General features: G+C 37.6%; 1 protein-coding gene across 9 annotated transcripts in view; it reads right to left on the reverse strand.

The window, feature by feature from the left end:
- Positions 1-21,153, reverse strand: part of GTDC1 (glycosyltransferase like domain containing 1) — a 348,183-nt gene that overhangs the window by 255,299 nt on the left and 71,731 nt on the right. For 7 of the 9 annotated variants that reach the window (XM_074363601.1, XM_074363598.1, XM_074363595.1 and 4 more), the window contains exon 2: positions 17,507-17,570. The exons of 1 other annotated variant lie outside the window; for it this stretch is intronic. In XM_074363601.1, coding sequence (XP_074219702.1) covers positions 17,507-17,544 — 38 coding nt within the window. In that variant the 5' untranslated portion in view covers positions 17,545-17,570. Of the gene's footprint in view, positions 1-8,033; positions 8,150-17,506; positions 17,571-21,153 lie in introns of those variants that run through there. One more of the 9 variants, XM_045508859.2, reaches the window with a different exon arrangement.

The following is a 21,153-nucleotide window of genomic DNA, read 5'->3' on the forward strand; positions in this document are numbered from 1 at the left end:
ACAATTATGCATTTTATAAAAGTTTGACAAGATGAATAATGTATTTGCTTTCTCAAGATGGCATTTCTCCAAGCCTTCTACCTTCCCGAAATGGGCTGCAAATCAGCTCAGTGGGAGAAAACTGGGCTACCTGACCCATTCAGATATGGGGACCTAAGTGGAGAAGCCAGGGTGTATCACAGAATCATGCGTGGAAGGAATGCTGGTGCCACTGCTCAATCATTTCCCTTTTATAGAAGAAGAAACAGAGAATGCTGACATTAAAGCGTAAGTAACAGAGCAAGGGTTTAAACCCGGGGCATCTAACCCCATAATGACATATCTTCCTATTTACTTCACTCCAGGCACATGATATGACCAAATAAAAGGTGCCTCCATTTTCCAGTCTTTGGAGTTTGGGGTTTAAATATCAATATTTAATCATTATTACTACGCAAATGATAAATATTACAATAGAAATGTACGTGCATGTGGGATGTAAATGTCACTATTAGACGATAAATACACTTAGTGTATATTATATTCAATAATAACCCCCAATAGTTTGCAAACCTAGGACATCAGTGGTATGTCACACAAAATTGAATACCAAACGGTTAGGGTCATGAAACTCTAACTTTTGTGACTCCTTCCTGAGTCCTGCATAATCATCCCTCCTCTTACCTCACAACTCTTGTCTTTCACTTCCCTCCCCCAGCTCTAAACTGGCAACTTTTTGATGGGATAGTAGACCTTCAGGATGAGGATGGAGGAAAGAGTATCCAAGATTCACACGACAGGAAAGGTGTGGAGCAGGCAGTGAGGAGGTCAGCCATGGGGTTGAATAGGTCAGCCTATTTCATAATTTGCAACAGTTGCCGTCAAAGCCCAAGTCTCCTTGAAATAACAATCTGTAGTACTTTCTGGTAGTTATCACTTGCAGACTATATTTACATAGGTGATTATATAATATCCATATCCCCCACTGGACATTAAGTTCCATGAGGACACTGACCAGGTCTGCTTGATGACCACTGTAACCCCACACTTAGCAAACAGAAGGGGTTCGACAAATGTGGGTTGAGTCAGTAAGCCATAAAACCCTTTAGCAATGGCCTTGACAATTTCTTCCTAACTCATCCAAGACCTTTATTATTATCAACCACACACAATCACCTCTTACTACTACTAATTAACATTTACTCTCACAGACAGAACTTAATGCACACATTCTGTCACCATCTAAATATAACAGGTGGCATCTTACGGTATTCAGAAAGTCACAACTCATTCTAAGGAAAACAGTTCTGCCAGCAGTCCTGCTGAGGTGTTTAGAAGTCATGTTTCACACCACGGGCAACAATCTTCTCTGACCTGACCGGACTCTGTAAGAGTATTTAACCCAAGGACAGTCAGGTCTATAACCTGGAGGATTCAACTGGTTTAATCATTAGATGGACATTGTTTATTAGACAAAAGCATTATCTTGCTACTACACTGACTTCCATGCCAAATTTTAACTCAGACCTGGTTTGTGCAAGGTAATTATAAATATACACACCAAATAAATTTAAAATAAAATGACTAACAGAGTCTTAACCACACTGGCACTGGTGTGTCTCACGCTAACATCTTTTAAGAACTTAATCTGTATTAACTAAATAAAAAATTGTTGGGAAGTTTCCCTCTCCAAGTGGGAGGTGCGAATCACATTTTCAGTTAACTCTGAAACAGAAATAGCATAGTTACTCTAACACACAAACATTCTCAACGTCCTATTTGAAGTGCAGTAACCCAAGCAAACATGGGTGGCATTCCCTTGATGAGTTGAAATAAATGTCACCAAGTATAACGTTCTGGATTTACTCACTTCCAGTGAAAAATAGAAAGGACATAATCTAACAACTCAATCTGTTTATCAGTGAGGGAAACCAACTTAAAAGAAATGCAAAATCAGGGGGCAAAAGAATATCAGGTAAACAGTTGGGAGAAGGAGGAGAAATTTCCACAGAGGACTAAAGGGCTAGAAATAGAAATCCTTAGTATGGTGTAGATACTTTTAATAATTTAATATACATTTTATGTCAGTGAAAGTCATCCTGCAGTAACATATTTTTTTAAATGATATTAGGAAGTCTGAGGTGAAATCAGTCCTAGAATCTGTTCTTTAAGATACAAACCAATAAAACTGTGTTTTAAAGCTGCATCAGTTAAAATATTTACTAACACTTCTCTTACTTCCAAAGCTCTACATGAATATAGAAGTTTACTAGAAGTGGGATTAGTTAAAAGTACATTTTCTTCTATTTATTCATTGCAGTGGGTCTTTTTCTAGGTGCCATATATTTTTCAAGCATCTTCTGATTTACCAATGGTCTAAGACATCTACTAATGTTTTAAGAAGGCATCTCTAGACAGAGTCTAGAAATTGTTACTGATAAATTTTAAAAAGCCCAGAAACCCAGTTTAGACCAGGGCTGAGTAAATCTGGGGCTAATAGATGTGGTAATGAGAGCTGTATCACTATTTTTAAATATCACAAGGGGCATATCATTAGCTACCCACTATTATAAGAAAAAGAGTCAGTCTGATAATAATAGACTGGGATTTTAATATCCTGAAGATATTTAGGATCGAGCATGTTGTGCAAAGTGAAGGCATTACAGAGACAACGGCATATAATTTCTAGACGGTCTACTATTCTCCATACTTTCACACAGGCTTGCCCATATCATCTGACACACAAGCTTCCAGTGAATAGAAGATAAGTAGCAATAGCTCAAAGTTTCCTGACTGGAGCAAGCACTATGACTTTTATCTATTTAGTGGCCTTGTTTGTCACTATTATCTCTTTATCAATGGCTTTTTCAAGGAGACATTCCAATGATACAAATATTTTGTCTAATGAGGCAGACCCTAGAGTACAGAGTATTCTTTGCAAACTACCCAAAGCTGCACTCTGCATCTTCAACATCTCTTAAGGAAGTAATTTCGCACTTTGCAAACAGTGTGTTCAAACAGAGTAAGGTTGCTTAGGAGTTAATTAATTCCCCCTTGCATCTCTATCCGGCATACATGCGTACCATAGCAGGGACCGTAAGTCTCTCTACTGGATTAATTAGCATTCACAGTTAACAAACAGCCTGAATCACTGCAGAAGAGATTATAACTTAAACTCCTAAAACTAGGTACATAATACCTCGAATTTCATATAACAGTTGTTCAAATGATCTTACTAGAACTGAGCAAAGCAAAGCAATGCTTTGTTTCCGCTTACCATTCCTCTTGCTCAGTGCTCTAATGTCTCTTTTCCTGCCTTGTTTCTAAACTTCACGTGCAAGAACTAAATTTAAAATATCAGATAAACTCCTTCAGATTGTTCAGAGTAAATCCTTGCCAGGCACAATGCGTCACCTCTCCAGGAGTACACGTATGTGACAAACGGGCAACAGGTGACGGCAAAATTTCAGCCATCTGCAAAGTACAGTTGACTCTTGAACAATGAGAGGGAGTGGGGGCTTAATCTGTGTGTAATTTACAGTGGGTTCCTTCCAATGTGCAATTTCAACCAACCACAGACCCTGCAGTGCTGCAGTAGTTACTGCTGAAAAATATCCCGGTATATGTGGACCTGTGCAGTTCAAGCCTGAGTTGTTCATGGGTCAACTGGAGGTGAGAACAGTCTGTGAATTAAAATGACCTGTCTCTCTCAGGTCCTGAAAACACAGCCTGAGGGCTGTTACCCACTCTACTAATGTGTAAGGCTAGATTTGCTTTGAAATATTAAAATTTACTATCACATTTGAACGTAATACAAAAAGCTTGACAACTGGACATATCTTTTGATTCAACAGTAACACGTCTAAGAATTAATCCTGGAAATTGTCAGGAATCTTTATTAAAGTCTGCCCCAAGTTGAAAGCAATCAAACTATCAAAAAAAAAAGTATTAAGTGATTAATGATCAAAAATCATACTGAAGAATATTTATTGGCATGGGAAAATGTCTCTACTATTGTGTGACTGCATGAAACGAATATATGAAAATATACAATGAAATGAGCAGATAACAATAAGAGAGCGTGCTTGTGCACACAGGTAGACATAAATAATCATTACGGTAGAATTCCAAATGATTCTGTTTTTCTCTTTGCACTTCATTTTATTCTTCAAGTTATCTTCATTGAATATGTTTCAACTTGCAATTAAAAGAAACTATAAATTTTTCTTAACTTTAGGGAAGGAGGCCAAATCGTTTGAAATAACAAACTACTTCCCAATTACTGAAGGCTTACTCCCTTCCAGGAGATTGCAAGTGGTTTTCAAATTATTTTAACTGCTATTGCTATAAAGAAACTTATTAAAAAACTAATCATCAAAGGTTAAACTAATGGGGCTACTGCTAGTCACAAACACTATAATTTGGTTTTGCAAATACTGCCTGTCTAATGCATAAAATAAAAGCAATATTCAATTAATTTAAGAATGTAGTTGAACTATTAAATAATTATAAACAGATAAAGATCTTTATTTACTATATATAGGAAACCTGGGGCTGTACTTTGACAGAGTGCATTAGGAACTAAAACATTATTTTGATACTTAACGGTTTTGAATAGGAACATGAGGAAGTATAGTGCAAACTCAAAGTTTTAAAGTTCAAGTAAAATGTCAAAATTAATTTGTGCCTTAAATAATTAGGTATGAATCTCGAAATAAGAGGCAATATTTAATTAAGGTGAATAAAAGTGAAAAGAATGTCTTCTAGTTTCACACTTAATTTCCAAAGTGTCTGTATTAAGAAAGCAGAAAAATGCTATTGCATAATCATCCATATGTGTTACACATGTTTAAAAAAAGAAATGAGACTGATTGGCTATTTAAACTCTAGAGACACAGTCTTGCAATGTGAAAAGGCTGTCTCCTCCCATATACTCAGATTTTTCCTATACTTAGATATACGCACGGTAGGTGAAAGCATACTCAGTAAATATAACCCAACAGCAACTCAGACTTAATAGAGAAATACTTTTAAATGCAACCTCCAAGTCCTAGTACTTTTTACAATTTAAATATTATGTTTCATTTTCAAGAAGTAATAAGAAATAACTCTATTATTCCTGGAGTGTTTCCTAATGTAACCATTTCATCATATTTCATTTTTAAAACTGTCTATACTGAAAAACTTAACTTACAAATCTAGAAAGAAAACAACCTACCACTAAAAGTATACAAGTAATTAAGAATTAACCTCCAGAAAAATACACAAATACTAATAAAAATATAAAATACCTAAATCAAAAATTAGAGGCAAGCTTATCGTTCCATCGATTTTTAAAGGGACACTAAGAACACACCAATCAAAACACAATTTTCCATATTTTAAAATGAGCACAAACTTGATATGAAAAAGAAATCCTAATCCTAGGAAAGTGCCTAGTGGCATTTTTTAACTTTATTACCACTTTGTTGACTCTCTGTCCCAGAGCAGATCACCTCCAACATTAGTACTCTGACCTTATAGAAAAGTGACAGATAAAGTTTATGGTGAGAAAAAAATGAGTTTTTATAGGTTTCCAAAAGGGAATTCTTATGACACCAAAAGCCATATAATAATATTGATTTGATAACCAACTTTTTTACTGCCAAATTACAGACTTCAGATTTCTGGAAAAATATCCAAGTGAATTTGCAGTAAAATATAATAAAAGAGAAGCTTGAGCTCATGATAAACAGCCTAGATCTCTTTGGAAGCTTTAAATATACATATAAAGGGATTTTTTAAATCAGGACTTTTTTAAAGTTTTCTGTATCCCAAGATTTACCTTTTACTTTGGGACTGGCTGATCCCAAAATCAGTTATAAGTGTGCACCTTCCTGAACAAAGAATGTCCATGACTGTTTCTAGTTTCCTTCTGTTTTAAGGGCAAATGTACAGGGTACAGAAACAAGGATTATTTTCTTGTAAAACCATCCTCAAAAATCAATTAGAATATTCACAATATTCCATTCTCACAAATGAAAATAAGTTGCTTGCTGAAATGACAGTCTTCCATTTCACTGCCTTAGAAATTAAGCTGGCATGGATAATAAAAGTGTTTTCTGACTAGATCTGCTTGGCATTCAAATATTTTTAAAACAAATACTAATCCATAATTAGATTTCACAGGCACAATCTACAGAAAATAGAATTTGTTTTTATTTTTCTGAGCACAATATTAATGAGTTGATATCATAAAAGTTTTAACAATACCATCACTTGCATAAACCTATAAACAAACCTGCAGATGAATGTTTATTCTCCTTTGCAGTCTAGTTTTTACCATTCATTCATTGAGCAAATTTCTATTGTGCCTACTATGTAGCCATCATTGTTCCAAGTATTTGGGGATAAATCTGGCAACAACAACAACAAAATGTTCGTGTTATCATAAGAAATTTCTTTTTAATTGGAGTCAAAAGACAACCATCAGGTAAATGTACATCTGATGGTGGCAGGAACTATACAGAAAAATCACACAGGATCACAGGGAACAGGGGCTGCTGAGGACGAGGTTGGGGAAGGGTAGTATTTTCTGTGCAGTTGTCAGAGGACACCTCACTGATGAGGTGACATCTAAACGGAAGCCAGAAGAAGAAAGGGAGGGGGCTACGCAGCTCTGGATGTAAAGCCTTCCAGGCAGCAGGCACAGCCAGAACCTGAAAGAGAACACGCCTGTCATGTGAGAGAGCAGGAAGGGCGGGTGTGACAGCAAAGCACAAACGAATCTGCTTTATTCAACAAGCATCTATTGAACGACTACATTCTAAACACTAAGCTAAGTGTTTTGTGATATTAAGATGACCCAAATAACCCAAATATAGTTTCTGGTCTCAAGCCTGGATATAATTACAACCCAGGGTGATAAATGTTATAAAACAGTTAAGCCAGGTCTCAGAGAGGGACCAATAGCCAGTTCTACTTTAAGAAAAACAGTCAATGACTATCATTCAATAAAAAAAAATGTTAACAAAATAAAATAAAAAAAAGAAAGCTCAAACACTCACACACACACAAAGAAGAACAGCCAAAAGCCTAAAAAGCACAGTGTTAAGCCAGGATCCCGATTACAAAGAGGAGCTGAAGAAATATGCAGATACACTAGGTTCACGCAACAGCCACTCAACCTTTTCCCTCTTTGGCTTTCTTCTAGAACTCAGGCTAAAATACTTGGTCTCCCAGGTGTGGGGAAGGGAGGCATGTTCAACAGTCTTGCAAAATGACGTAGGTGGGAAGAAGGCTCCAAATTGCCAGCCAGGACACTGGTGCACAACTTTGAATGCAAGGACAAAGGGCGGGGCTTTTAGCTGACCCACCCCAGGCCTCTGGGATCAGCCACTCCCCTCCCAGGTCCTTCTGCCCCCAGCTTCCCTCACCATCTTCACCCGCAACTACATTTCATCTGTCTTTCATTCTTCCTCTGAAACTTACAGGTATCTTAGTGCCCATCCTCCACTCAAAAACCTATGATTATTTCTACAGAAGAAAGAAAAATTACTTAGCAAGAAACAAGACCCTGCACAATTCGGTGCCAAGTTCCTTTTTATCTTCAATTCCTACCACTTTCACAGACACACTGCTACACCAGACACAACAGACTCCACGACCAAACATCCCATACACCAAGCACTACCAGTGCTATTTCCTCTTTCTGGAACCCTTTCACCTTTATTACCCGTCAGATTCCTACATATATAGTTCAAGACTCCACCGCAATCCCATCTCTTCCATGAAGGTTTAAGTCAATTGCTTACTCATATCCAGCCTGTCAGAAGTGATTACTCCTTCCTCTGTAGTACCACCAACTTGGCTTGTACCCCAATTAGAGCGTTACCACAATCCTACCCATATTATAGTTATATCGGACACATGTGTGTCCTCCCAGCCAGATTTCCGTTTTGTGGCAGCAGAGTTTGGGTACAATTCATGTTTATATGCATGCATAATCCAGCAAAGAAGAGACACTCAGTTAATGTATTTTGAATTCTCATCAATAGACAACAAAAAGCCCTCACCTTATGAGGGAAGGGAACAAAAGAGGCATTGCTGAACTGAAAGTCACAGCCTCATCATGAAGTGAACTGTCCAGGCGTCACTACAGCCGTCAGCTGTTCAAATATGCTCTGAAGCACTGTGGACATCACCGAACGGGAACATAAAGACAACAAAAAGTAAACCATGAGTGCTTACTGGGCAGCATAAAATTAAAGAGGAATGGGGAAATGCAAAGCATCAAGCTACCTGTATTAGGCAGCATTACCAAGGAATACCAGAACAACTCATTTAACAAAGATTTACCCGGTGCCTACTTTGGGCCAAACACACGACTGATTGCTGGGAATGCAAAAGTGAAAATACTGAGAAAGGGCTGAACTTTTACAAGCAGTATTTTTAAGCACAAAGTGCTCCCCTATAAATTATGACATCCTAAAGTATGACCAAAACAGCAACTTAAGGACCCAGGGACTGACTACGGATACCCAATTCCAAGTCCAAATCTCAAAAACTATCTTGCCTAAATTGTGATTGTATAAGGAACTCTCTCCCAGGACTGCTTCTGAATGTTAAAAGGGCTTCCTTTATTTTCAGTGACTATAAACTGCTCAGATAGAAAATTTGAGTTCCAGATACTTGAATACACTCCCTGCTCTGAGATAAGTTCTATCCATGCACAGGTTGTTTTAGTAATTAAGGTGCCAACAACCCTGCCATCATGAATGAAAAGGGAGGAATTTATTAAAATAGTGCTATATAGGGGATGTTGCATGGGAGACAGCGGATAGTTGTTTGCTTTGTCCTCTGAGGTCAAAATAAAAGAAACCAAATGAAAACACAACAAAGATTTAGGTAAGACACAGGAGGACTTGCGAGGTACTGACTCACACTACCAAGTTACAACCTGTGCCATTTCTTCTGCAGGTTTTGAATAAAGAAGTAGCCTGCGATCCTCTAATACAGTTTAGGGCAAAGCAAGCAGATGTAAAGATGACTTCTTAGGGTTCCTTTTGAACATATTTTTCTACTGTATGTAACAGCTTGCATGTGTTGTGAAAAAATATGAAGCTGTCACTCTAAGAATTAAAAGAAAGGATACACCCAAAAGGTCACCTAGGATAAAATCTGATTTAGTGTGCTTTAGCCATAAGGCTTCCAAGGATCTAAAAACTCCATCCTATAACTCAATATCAATAACATAAATTATCAAATGACTTGTTTGCCTTATTAATAAGCTCAAATTGCTTATGTCTTCAAAAACTGATATCTTAATACAGAAGTACTACAAAACATCGTTGTTTAAAAAATAATCTATGCATGGAGTTAAAAAGAAATTATATTTTTTATTTACTCATGGAAGAACGTGCTCCATCAAAAGTATTGGTACCAAGTCATTTTGATGATTTTTCTATCACCCACGTAACTAAATATCTTCTATGCAAAACAACGTTGACATCTTTACATTGATGTCCCTTTAACAATAATGAACAATTCTATAAAATTTAGTTCACAACCCCTCACAAATTAAAAATATGACTGTCCCCTTTACATATATAAATGATTTATACCAATAATATTAACAAATATAACGGAATCTTAATATTCATTCATCCATTCATTCAACAAGTGTTTTATTGAGGGTCTCTCTAGGGACTGTGCTAAGTGTAAGAACACCAAGATGACCTAATTGCAAAATCTGTCCTCAGACACAGAAACATACCTTTCCAAAACCAAAACACATGTACTGGATGTCAGAAGGGAACAAACAGCAAGTTGCTTTCTATACCAAATATCCAGAAAGTTCAGAGGTCCAAGCAACTAACTATAGAAAAGAACGAAGAGGTAACAGCAGGTAACTTCGGGGTGGATCCATCCTCACTCACTCCAAGTCTCCTTCCCCACTGCCTTCCTCCAAAATAAAGACTAGAAAACTAAAAGACTTCTTCTCTCATCCTAGAGGTAGTTATGTGACACACTTTTGACTGATGAAGTGTACAGAATTCCCCATGAGCAGGCATCCTCTTCTAAAGGGAGAAAGCTCCCCATGAAAACTAGGCTTCTGGGCTCCCTTCACTTTCTTTCCTGTTTCAAAGTAAACACAACTTGCATAGGTACAAAAGTCATCTGTGGAATAAGAAGCAAAAAGTATGTGCTAAGTATGATGGAGAAGGACAACCCTTGATGGCATCAGTCACCTGTGACCTAAATGCCTCCAGACTTCTTAAGACATGAGACAAATAAAACCCATACTCATTTGAGTAACAGTCAGTGAGATTTTCTACTACTTGCAGCCTGAGGCATTTGTATCATTAAGAGTAAGCTACAACAAAGAGGAGATATTTGAGTTAGACTATCTGTGGCTCCTTCTTCCTTGATTCAGGCTGTGGTCTAGTCCTTTCTAGGGAAAAGAAATAAAAACAACTTTGAATTTGCATGTCCACAGTGTTCCTACAATTTCCTATAACCTAGATTACTTAAATAAACATGTTCTAATTCCTCCATGGAAATCCCTTTGTGGCACAGCCATTACAAGATTTTTACTTCTTTTCCTAACTGAAACCATCAATACCCCAAGCCAATAAAATAACATTGCTTAGAATATGATGTGGCTCATTCACGTATGTAATAGACACACACAAACAGCTGAAGGTTGCGAAGAAACAGATAAAAAATGAGAGTGGACAGAGAGGAGGAAAGAGGAACCTAGCTTACCTGAAAGTATAAACTATGTTTTTCAGTTTCGTGAGCATCTCGGATAATATCTCCATAATAAATGACAGACCCCAGGATAACAGTATTTTTTAAATAGGAAAAACTGCCCCCAACTTGAAATCAGTGATTCTGTTTTCGAACAAAAAATTCCAAACTTGAAAAATACATATCCAGTAAGTATTCTTCATCCAGCTTATCACTAGCATTATTATACCGTCACGGCATCCACCTGTCTCTAGTAACCTCCCTAAGGTAATCATCTGTCTCTCCATGTAAGCTTCAGTTGGACATATATTTTAAATGTATACTGTTCTTGGGATAGTTTCTATTGTACAGTGCTGAAAAGATTCATTAATTTCAACCACCATCGACTCCATACGCCACATATACTTTTTCTGCCTTTTTTGTTCAAATATATTTCACTGTGGCCATTCAGAGGAAAATTACACATTCCAATAACATTTGAGTTCCTCTCAGTTACCCTTTCAGTGGCTCAGGGTAATGATAGAGTAAAGAATCATGCTCTTCACAGGCTCACTCTCTCTCTCTCTCTCTCTCTCTCTCTTTTTTTTTTTTCCCCATTTGGTAGAATTTCAGCTTCAAGTCTCTTGTGCCAAAAAGCAATGGGTAATGTCTAATGCTCTTCTCCAACGTAGCTTATTTTGGAGAGAAGGGGGGTGAGAGTCAGGAGAAACCACTCTCATTCCCAGCTTTTAAAGAGTCTCAGCATATGGAATAAGCAATCTCTTATCCTCTTTTCCTAAAATAGAATTATAGAACCATAATAGGTAAAGGATGGGGTGGGGGGAGGAAAAAGAATTAGAAATTTTACAACTGTCTCTGAATATGGGGAAAGGCTAACAGGGTGAAATTATTGATAGTTTAAGCCCTAAATTCTCAGCGAAATCAGTCAAAGAAAAGCTCATATATTCATAAAACAGGGGGGGGGGCTTATATATTCCTTGGCATTGTTCTTAGGTGGAGGCTTCTTCTGTAAAACAGATAAAAGCTACATTGTCTTCCTCAGGAGACTGCAAGTATGAGAGAAATAAGGATAATAAGCAAAGGCAGATAACAGAAATGCCTTCATTTTGAAATCAGCATTCAAAGGCAATCTACGACAATCTATATGAACTCAAAAGAATATTCAGAGAATAAGGTCCCTTTGTTTACGTCATCTCAACTTCAATTTCATCTACAGTTATCTCCTTTAAAACAAATCTTTCTAGGGCCCTTACATGATACGAAGTCTTTTTTCTCTGGCCCATTTTTATTTGGTTATCTTTTTAGGTGCACTAAAGATTGAGTTTACAATAAGCTGAACAGACAGCGTACAAAAGGCTTTTAGAACTATACCATATGGTCCAGGGAAGGGAACAATCTGGACGAGCCCCATTTCAATCTGCAAGCTTGTCCACCTCTATAACACATTATACCACTGTAATAAAATATTAAGATGGAAACGTAAAAGCGAAAATAGTCTATCTTTAGCATTACCAGGCAACTGCACTTCCGAAAATTTATCGATAATCTTAATAAACATTCACTTTAATTTATATTCTGAAATTTTGGTATGCAACACCAGGCATACAAACCTAGGCCACTATCCACTGGAAACAATATTTCAGCAGGGATATGTGTGGGTATTCAACTTATGCTTCAGAAATTTGGAAGGGAAAAAAAAAAACACTTTTACAGGGGGCATATTGGCAGGGGCCGATGTAACAGATGACACATTCTTGGAAATCAAATAAAAGCAATAGGGAAATACCCATTGTTGCCTAGTGAAGGCCTAATCACATGGACACAGCTGGAACCAATGTAGATCATTCATTAATAAAATTGTATTGTAGTAGCCACTTTTTCATGCATTTCAATTGCTGCTGTAGCCAAATCTCTGAATTTCTTTGTTCCATGTTAGTAAGATTGTTTGAATGAGAAATATGAGAAGATTGAAGACAGGGAGGAAAAAAAAAAAAACCTGCTCTCATACTAAAAATGAGACTAGCTCAAAAAGCTAAATGTCACTTTACCTTGCAATCTACTTACACTATCAGCAGCTTAAAATATGCAGCGTAAACCTGAAAGGGGGAACTCATATGGTACTATGGATAAAAAGTGAGCAGTGTGAGATGCCACAGAAAACATATGAAATACTTGTGAAAGTATTCTACAGAATGATAATATAAGATGTCGGGCAGGGGGAATTAAAATGAATCAAAAAACTAAGGGGAGAATCAAACAACTGAATTAATACATACTCTTTCATGCAATACTCTACTGACTTTTAACACTGAAGTACGTACTGTATGGTTAAGGGAAGATCACTCATATTTTTGACCACATGAACTTAGAAATCACTATTTGTCATTGTATGTTACCAACATCAAACACTACTTACCCAGGAGTTAGGTTTAAAATCTGTACTGATATTCAAATGACATAAAATACCTAGTCATAATTATAAACGTGGTATATAATATAATAAAATCCTAGTTAAAACGATAAATCTTGTTTTTATCCAGTTCTGCTGGCATCCATTAATAAATTTATTTTCCATGCTTTTACAAATGTAAGGATTAAGTTTCTATATCATAACTCCTGCAAACTGTAAAATATCAAACTATAAAGATAATAGCAGCCTTGATATGTGTCCTGAATGAAACAAAACTACAGAATTTATTACCTACAAAAATGAAAAATTCAGTAGCATTTATCAAAAACACTGCTCAAACATTATAGGTCTTAAATATATTTCCATTATGTCTCTGTGTATAGTTATAATAAACAAATAAATAGGACAATTCACATTGTAATTCCTAAGTCACTGAAAGATATATTCCTACCACAAAAGAGATAAAGAGCTTAATTGCAAATAAAAATCATATCAATGGAGAAAATGTATTTAAAGTCAATGAGCAGTATTCAATCTACAAAACACATTATTCAATATATGTGAATATACAGAATGAAAGAGTTTTTGTCTGTATTATCCTTAACCACCAATTCTAATATTACCAAACCTTGACACAAAGGACTCAAGATAGTCAAGTACTTAACTGAACTAAGAGAAAAAACCAGTTTCACTGGCATTCCTTCTCAAAACTGTTATCATTCAAGCTAAAATTCTGACCTAAAGATTTAATTAATATAATTTAACAAACATGCCACCCAGATTCATTTTAGCTGCTCTACAGAAAAAGTCACTTAAATACAAGATTTAAAAAAAAAAAAAAACAGCATTGGGGAGGAAGTAAGAATTGTAGTATTTAATACATATGCATTATACACACAAATCAATTTGAGTATTTGTTTGTTTTGTTAAAGTAATGAGCCAATATGTTGCTGAACCTGTCTTGAGCATGAGAGAAAATAACAGGTGAGTTTATTTAATGCACACATCTGATATACCTGTTTTACAAGCCTTTTTAATGATTTTAAAGCCTCTTCTAAATCAGAAATCTCTGGGAGGAAAAAACTGTTAGATTGTACAAGTTTATCTTACTATACCCATAATAGATATATTTTTCAGCATATATGGGGTATAAAAATGTTTCACCTTAATAATTTTAACACAAACCACTATTTATTTTCTTTTCCATCATATTTGTTACACACTTACAAAAAGACATGAGTTTTTTCTCCTGAAGTAATTTTCTTATTGCCAGAAATCACTGATGATCTTAAAAATAAAAATCAGTCAAAATAATATCAATCTCCTAAGAAAACATATTCTGCCTATTTAACTTATCTTGATTGCAAAACACTAATTTTTAAAGTGATCACTTGAATATAAATCATTTGTTTTGCTTAATACAACAGAAAACAATTTACATCTTGAGGAACATTCTACGAAATTTCACAGAATGTTTGCTCATAGTGAAAATCTAGTCTCCTGTTCAAATCATCACTGAAAAATCCTAAAGCTACATTTTCACGTCCCTTGTAAGAGTACGTCACTAACTACAATTTAGAAATAATTGAGAAGCTTAAAAACACTTTTGTGTTCTACCTTGCATTTTGATTTCAAAGGAAAAAATTTTAAATGTACATCTTTATATTGAGTGAAAGCTCACTTGATTTTCCAGCTACATTTATCAGACATTCTAAAAATGAGCATTCAATCTAGAAAAGATAGGAACAGACTCTGTTTTAGACAAAAATAAAAAAAAAACAATAGGAAGCTTTTTGGTCCCAACAAGAGACACCTTGGCATAAAAATTCATATATTATAAGCAAATGTTACTCAAGAGTTTCAATTCAAATAATAAGCTGTGAAGAAAGACAAGATTCCAACCAATCAAAAATACTATGTCAACATGACCAAAGTTAGCAATATTCAAAAGGGTTTTCTGAAGAGTATGGCAAAAATGCAACTGTGAAGGAAATCTCTAAGAGAGCTGGAAAAGGCAAATATAGCACAAGCTCCTATACGGAACAATGCCGTTTAGGAAATGTGGAAGCTGGGAGGAGAACGATGTCTCTATTTAAGAAAAAGTATTTTTTTCTTGATGGTGTTCTACGTGAAGAAAGAGGAAGACGAGGGAAAAGAAACGGCATGAGCAGGAAAGGCTAAGGCTGCTTGCCTTCCTTCAGTGACGCTGGGACGGTAGACCCTCTGCCTTATGAAAACCACCGCCAGAACCAAGCTACACAAAACAGTTTGGCTGCCAGCCTAGAACAGTGCCAGGCTGTTTTTTATTTTTGCGCTAGACTCGCTCAATTGAGACAGTGTGGGATTGTCACTTTGATGCACACAGAGAACAAAGAATAATATAGTACAGGGTAGAGGGGGGGATTTTTTTTTGCCCCTTAAAGTCAGGTTAGCATTTTGTTTCCTTTGACAGGTCTTGAAAAGACCCAAGAAACAAAAGTTATGCTGAAGAATGGATCAATTGCCTAAAGAAATTAGCGTGAGTACAATATTGTCGACAGTTTGAAAGCCATGTGAGAGATTAACATTTAAAAAATCAGACTGAAAAGGGGTCCGAGTCATATATGTACCTGTTTAAGAGGTCAGAGACCAAGTACATGACTCACCATCACATAATCTTATTTAAAATCTGATCGTATGAAGGAAGGCCATAAAATCTGGCCAAAAAAAGAAACTAATATAAGTGTTATAATTTTTAGGTCGCTCCTCAGAGTCAACTGTGTGGGCTGCTATTGTGACCTTGATTTCTCCAAAATTAAATAATCTGATTAAAAGATTATAACATTAGAATCTGAATAATTTATGCTTTTACAGGGAAAGAGGTGATAAATGATTGAAAATGTTTAAAGGATTAAACCACAAATCATCTACAAAGTTGCCACAGACACAAACAGGAAAACCGTCTCTTCTATCCTACTCAATTCTGTACTAGAAGCAAAGCTAACACAGATGAGAAAGCCAAGTGTGTGCTGCTGCAAGCTTCAGCTAAATCTTCTACCTGAATCTGGTGACTGAAAACACCAACAAGCCATTAGCTCCTCGAGGTATGGCCTTTTTCTCTCTAACACACAGATAAGTAGAGGCAGAGCTCCGTTTTCTACACCAAATGAAAAGAAAGAAGGAACTGTGTGACAAACCCGGGTCCCACGCTGGCATATTGTACCCTGGGCTCGGCACCATCAAGGGGCAGTGTGCTTCTCCCTGCCAGTCGGGGAGGTGGGGGGGAAGCTGTGAAACTAATACAGCATTGATGAGTAACACCAAAGGTCTGCTGGTCCATTCCTCCTGCACGTCCCCACCGAATCAGCTGTGAGAAGAAGACCAAAGGCTGTTACAGAAACAGCAAGGACTGAAGCACTGGCCCCAGATGTCACACATGGGGGCACGGAGCATTTACGACCTGAGCCTATCTAATTTCTGACAAAACGATCCCCTGCCCAGTTTTATTCACGGCCACGGATTCTGACAGCAAATCACGATCAGTGTTGGGAAAGGCAATGGGGGAGGGAGAACGAGGGGAAGAAACCGAGATCGAGCAGTGGCCAAACCTCAAATAACATACATACTTATCTTGTTTAAATTAGTGCCCATGCACAATACTTTGGGATGACAAAACCTGTGATAAAGGTTTCAGATATAATGATCGGCTCTGGGTGGCAAGGGTAAGTTTACCATATAATCAAAGAATGCATTATTTTGTTCCTCACTGCTCTCCTTCTGCATTTGCTTTCTCTCCTCTGGGATATACGGCTGATGCTATTACCACACGGGACACTGAGAGTTGCAGGCAAGGCATTCATGTACTGCCAAAGTGATCCAGAGAGTGATGTCCAGCTACCTTTAATTCAGCAAGGAATATGAGGCAAAGGCAGGAAGCAAAAAGAATGAAAGGTATAGAAAAAATTAGGCACTAGCCTATGTTTTCTGTTTATTAGTGATGCAGATGAAATGGGGGGAAATCTAGAAAAAGCAGCCAAGCCGAATGAATTACAAAGAAAGATTAAAGGAGTTAAATGTGTATAACGTGGCTGACAACCAAGGAGCAATATGAGAGCTGTCCACAACTCTCCAAAGTATATAGATAAAAAGAAGTGAGGGAAGTTTTTATATACTATATAAAGTGTGAATATATGAAATAATAATGAGACAAAATAAAAATAAAGAGATCTGACTTCAAGTAGCTGAAGAAGTAATCTGGTAAAACTTGAGAGGCTGCTTCCTTCTCTTTAGAAATATTTATCATCTTATTGTCCCACACCTCAGTGAAGAGTAGGTGATGGGAAATGACCACGTACTGCCAGAGGACTTAATTGATGGAGAAATAAAAATGAAGTCCTATTTGCTCACCTGATGATCCAGATAAACCGATGTGTCTCTTTACACATGTCCAATCTGGCTAATGCAGAGGTATCTGCAAAATCACAAAGGACACAGTTAAGTCAAAAGAAACCCAATCTGCATTCTGAATCCCAACCTGGACAAGTTCACCTGAACTATCTAGTAGTCTGATTCTTGGCTATTCCAGGATGGGAGGAAAACCTCTAGAAACAGAAATGCTCTGAGCCTTAACTAATAAGAGCTTTCTTCAGTCTTCCCAAGGAGTTCCCAAATTAATTATAACTCAAAAAAAATAACTATAATAATTCAGATTAGAGGTCTTTAACCCTGGTATATAGACGACTTTCAGGAGTCTGTGCACTGCAGAATGATATATGCAAAATGTGTGGGCTTATGTAAATGTATATCTCTCTGGGGAGAAGGTCAGTAGTTTACGAGATTTGCAAAAAGGTCTGTAATCCAAAAAACTGTCAAGAACTTCTACTGAGGATAGTCTAAAAATCTCAAAGGCAGGTTGGAATGCATATGGATAATCAGCCCAGCTCTGGGGTTTCGACTCCAGGGAAGCAGTGGAGGTGCACAGACACTTGTAGATCTGGGGTAAACACCTTAAGAACACTACTTTCCGGCAGAGCATAACATCAGCTTTAAACTGGTACCTTACACAGCCCTGTGTTCTCCACGAGCCAGGCACAGTGCAGAGAGGAGACATTACCATACCCCCAAGGGTGGATACTGTGACTTTCCTGTTCTGTATATATTAAAGTCAGGATTCTTGGGCATATGAATACTGACAAGGTCAGAACTAACATAGTAACTCATCCAAAAAGGATCCTACACGACAAGCAAAAGGGAGGAGCTATCAAAGCCGCAAGAAATGTGGTTCCCAAACAGTTTACATAGCACAGAATCGCAGGATTAGCCAAACACATCTCCTAAAAGAATTATTCTAAACAGTAATCACAGAGTCAGAATAACCTCTACCAGAAAAAAACCAGGTCGGAGAACCTTTCAGACACCAACTGTGAGCAAGACGGGAAAGCATTCATAGCCAGAGAGAGGATGCTGAGCGGAGCTGTCACCGAAAGAACAGCAACCAACAAATCATCCCTGAGAAGACATAAATCAAAAAGGAGGGGAAAAAACCTTCGAGATAGCCTGTCTCAAATAATGACTACGTAGTATATTCTCTGAAAAAAAAAATGTATTTAGACATTTACCTCTGGAGCATTTACCAGGCACAGCACCAGTGCTGGGGATGCACCAGTGAACGAGACAAGAAAGCTTGCCCTGCCGGAGCTTAATCCTGGGGAGAGGAGGAAGGATGATGGGAGACATGTGTACCAGCAGGATCATTTCAATTTGTGATACACGATATAAATGACACGAACAAGATGATTTGACCAAGGCATGGGAGCAAGGCCTACATCTACTTACTCCAGCACGGAGACGTTTACTACAATCCCCAAAGTTGTCAGGGCCTCAGGGGATGGAGACAAGGAAGGGACTGTGGGGACAGCCAGGCAGACCTCTTCACTTCAGAGATGGGGACAGGAGAGCTATTCTGGAGGACAAAGAATCCCAACCTCATTATTTCCAAGCATCAAAATACACGCACCTAGACTGAGTTAACGATTCTGTGATATGCACCCTGTTGTTAGAGTAGAGGCCTGAGATCAAGGACTAAACAGCGTTTCTGAAATTTTTTGAAAAATTGGCTGAGGACACAGAGTACTTTGTACCCTTAGTATTTAACAAAGAACCACATTCTATCCAAATTCTTGACGAGTTCCATTCAATTAAAAGAATTGTGTTTCTTGCTTCTACAGACAAATGGGATCAATTTCTGCTGTCAAAGAAAGGTTGTCCAAGGTCATGTTTCTAGGCCTCAAGCTCAGGCAATCTGGCTCCAGACCCCAAACTCTCATCACTACCATTTGCAGACTCAACAGAAGTAAAATTTAAAAGAACAGAAAAAAATCCTTAGATAGTTCCCAGTATTCTTAAACTGATACACTCAACTAAGATCAGAAAAAGTCAAATTAAATAAAAACAAGAGTTGCTCCAAATACAAAAACTCACAAGAGATGAAAATTTAGAAGCAAAACTAGGTGAGTGGAGGAGAGGATAACGATGAAATAATGAAAGAAGACACAAAAGAGTCATCTGCTCTGAGCCCAATGCATCCAAATGAGAATTCTTCAAGAAGACGAAAACAATACTATGTAAACATGAAAACGGTACGGGCCTCTGACACAGGGAATGACCACTGAGGCCGCAGGGTAAAGTCAGGCCTTGATTAATAACCATGGGACCTTCCAAACACTTGTATGTAATTCTGCTTCACAAAGTTCTGTGTGTGTGTGTGTGTGTGTGTGTGTGTGTGTGTGTGTGTGAGTGTTTGTTGGGGGTGGAGGGTTGGTTCTTAAAAGAATTTCAATGTTTCAAAAAAAAAGTATAGAAATAATTCATATCTGAACAGGGTTATACAGACTATATTTTTAAATGCAGTTTCACATTAAAAAAAATCCTTTTTCCAAAATACAAAGCTCAAGAGGTAAATACATAAGTAATTACACAGGCAAAAATATATACACTGATTAAATATGCATACATGTCTCTAGAAGGATGCACAAAAAGATGGTAACACTGGTTACCTGTGTATAAAGAAAGTGAGTGTTAGGGACCAAGGTATCGGAGGAGAGATTTCATACCCCTTGGTGCTTATCCGATTTGAATCAAGTAGAACCAACTAACAGTGACAATTCAAAAGTTTTGTAAAGAATCTTGAAGTTCAAAAATAAAAATAAATAAAACAACACCGAATAGGAAAAGGTATGGAAATCTATTTATTTATATATATACATGTATGTGCATAGAGGGGTCCCGGATGGTAGAGGAGTTAGGGATTATAGCCTCAGTGAAAGATGCTAGCTTCCCACCAATGAGACAGGAAGGGGGCAGGGCACAGCCATTCAAGGAATGCTACAGCAATTAACATCAAAACGGTGAAAGACTCAACCCCCAGTAGGCCTTCAGGCTCGAGATGATGGGAGATTTAACTTCTAGTAGACCTTGAGCTTCATTATATGCGTATTGTAATATATTAACATGGTGAATAACATGCCCACAGGCACCATGGCAGTCCCAAGGCTAGCCACAAAAGGTCAAAGAGTGGGAAATGGCCAACTTCCTGGGAATCCCAGCCCCTTCCCCAGGCTAGACTGCTCCTTCCACTTCCTTGCATATGAAGCTACCAAAGCCCATAAAAACAGGCAACACTACCCCTCAGGGTCTCTCTCTCCATTTGGAGACGGCCCACACTCTTGTCTATGGAGTGGGTACCTACTTTTACTCTAATCTGAGCACCCAATCTCCACACCTCATGGTCTTTCTCTTGCCTTTCGATGTATCTCTGAATAAATCTACCTTTACCCAACTGTGGCTCGCTCTTGAATTCTTTCCTGCGCGAAGCCAAGGACCCACACTTGGAGGGGCACAACCCAGGGGCTCAAATGACACCTAGGACATGGACCTCCTCACGCTCCACATCCGTTTTTCCTGCATGACTGTCACACATCATCATCACCCCTGGCCCCCGCAACTCACTGTCCATCACCAGAGATACACAACTAGCATGCATACACAGAGGCCAT

The sequence above is a fragment of the Camelus bactrianus genome, chromosome 5 (genome assembly GCF_048773025.1).
Source record: "Camelus bactrianus isolate YW-2024 breed Bactrian camel chromosome 5, ASM4877302v1, whole genome shotgun sequence".
Lineage (NCBI taxonomy): Eukaryota > Metazoa > Chordata > Mammalia > Artiodactyla > Camelidae > Camelus > Camelus bactrianus.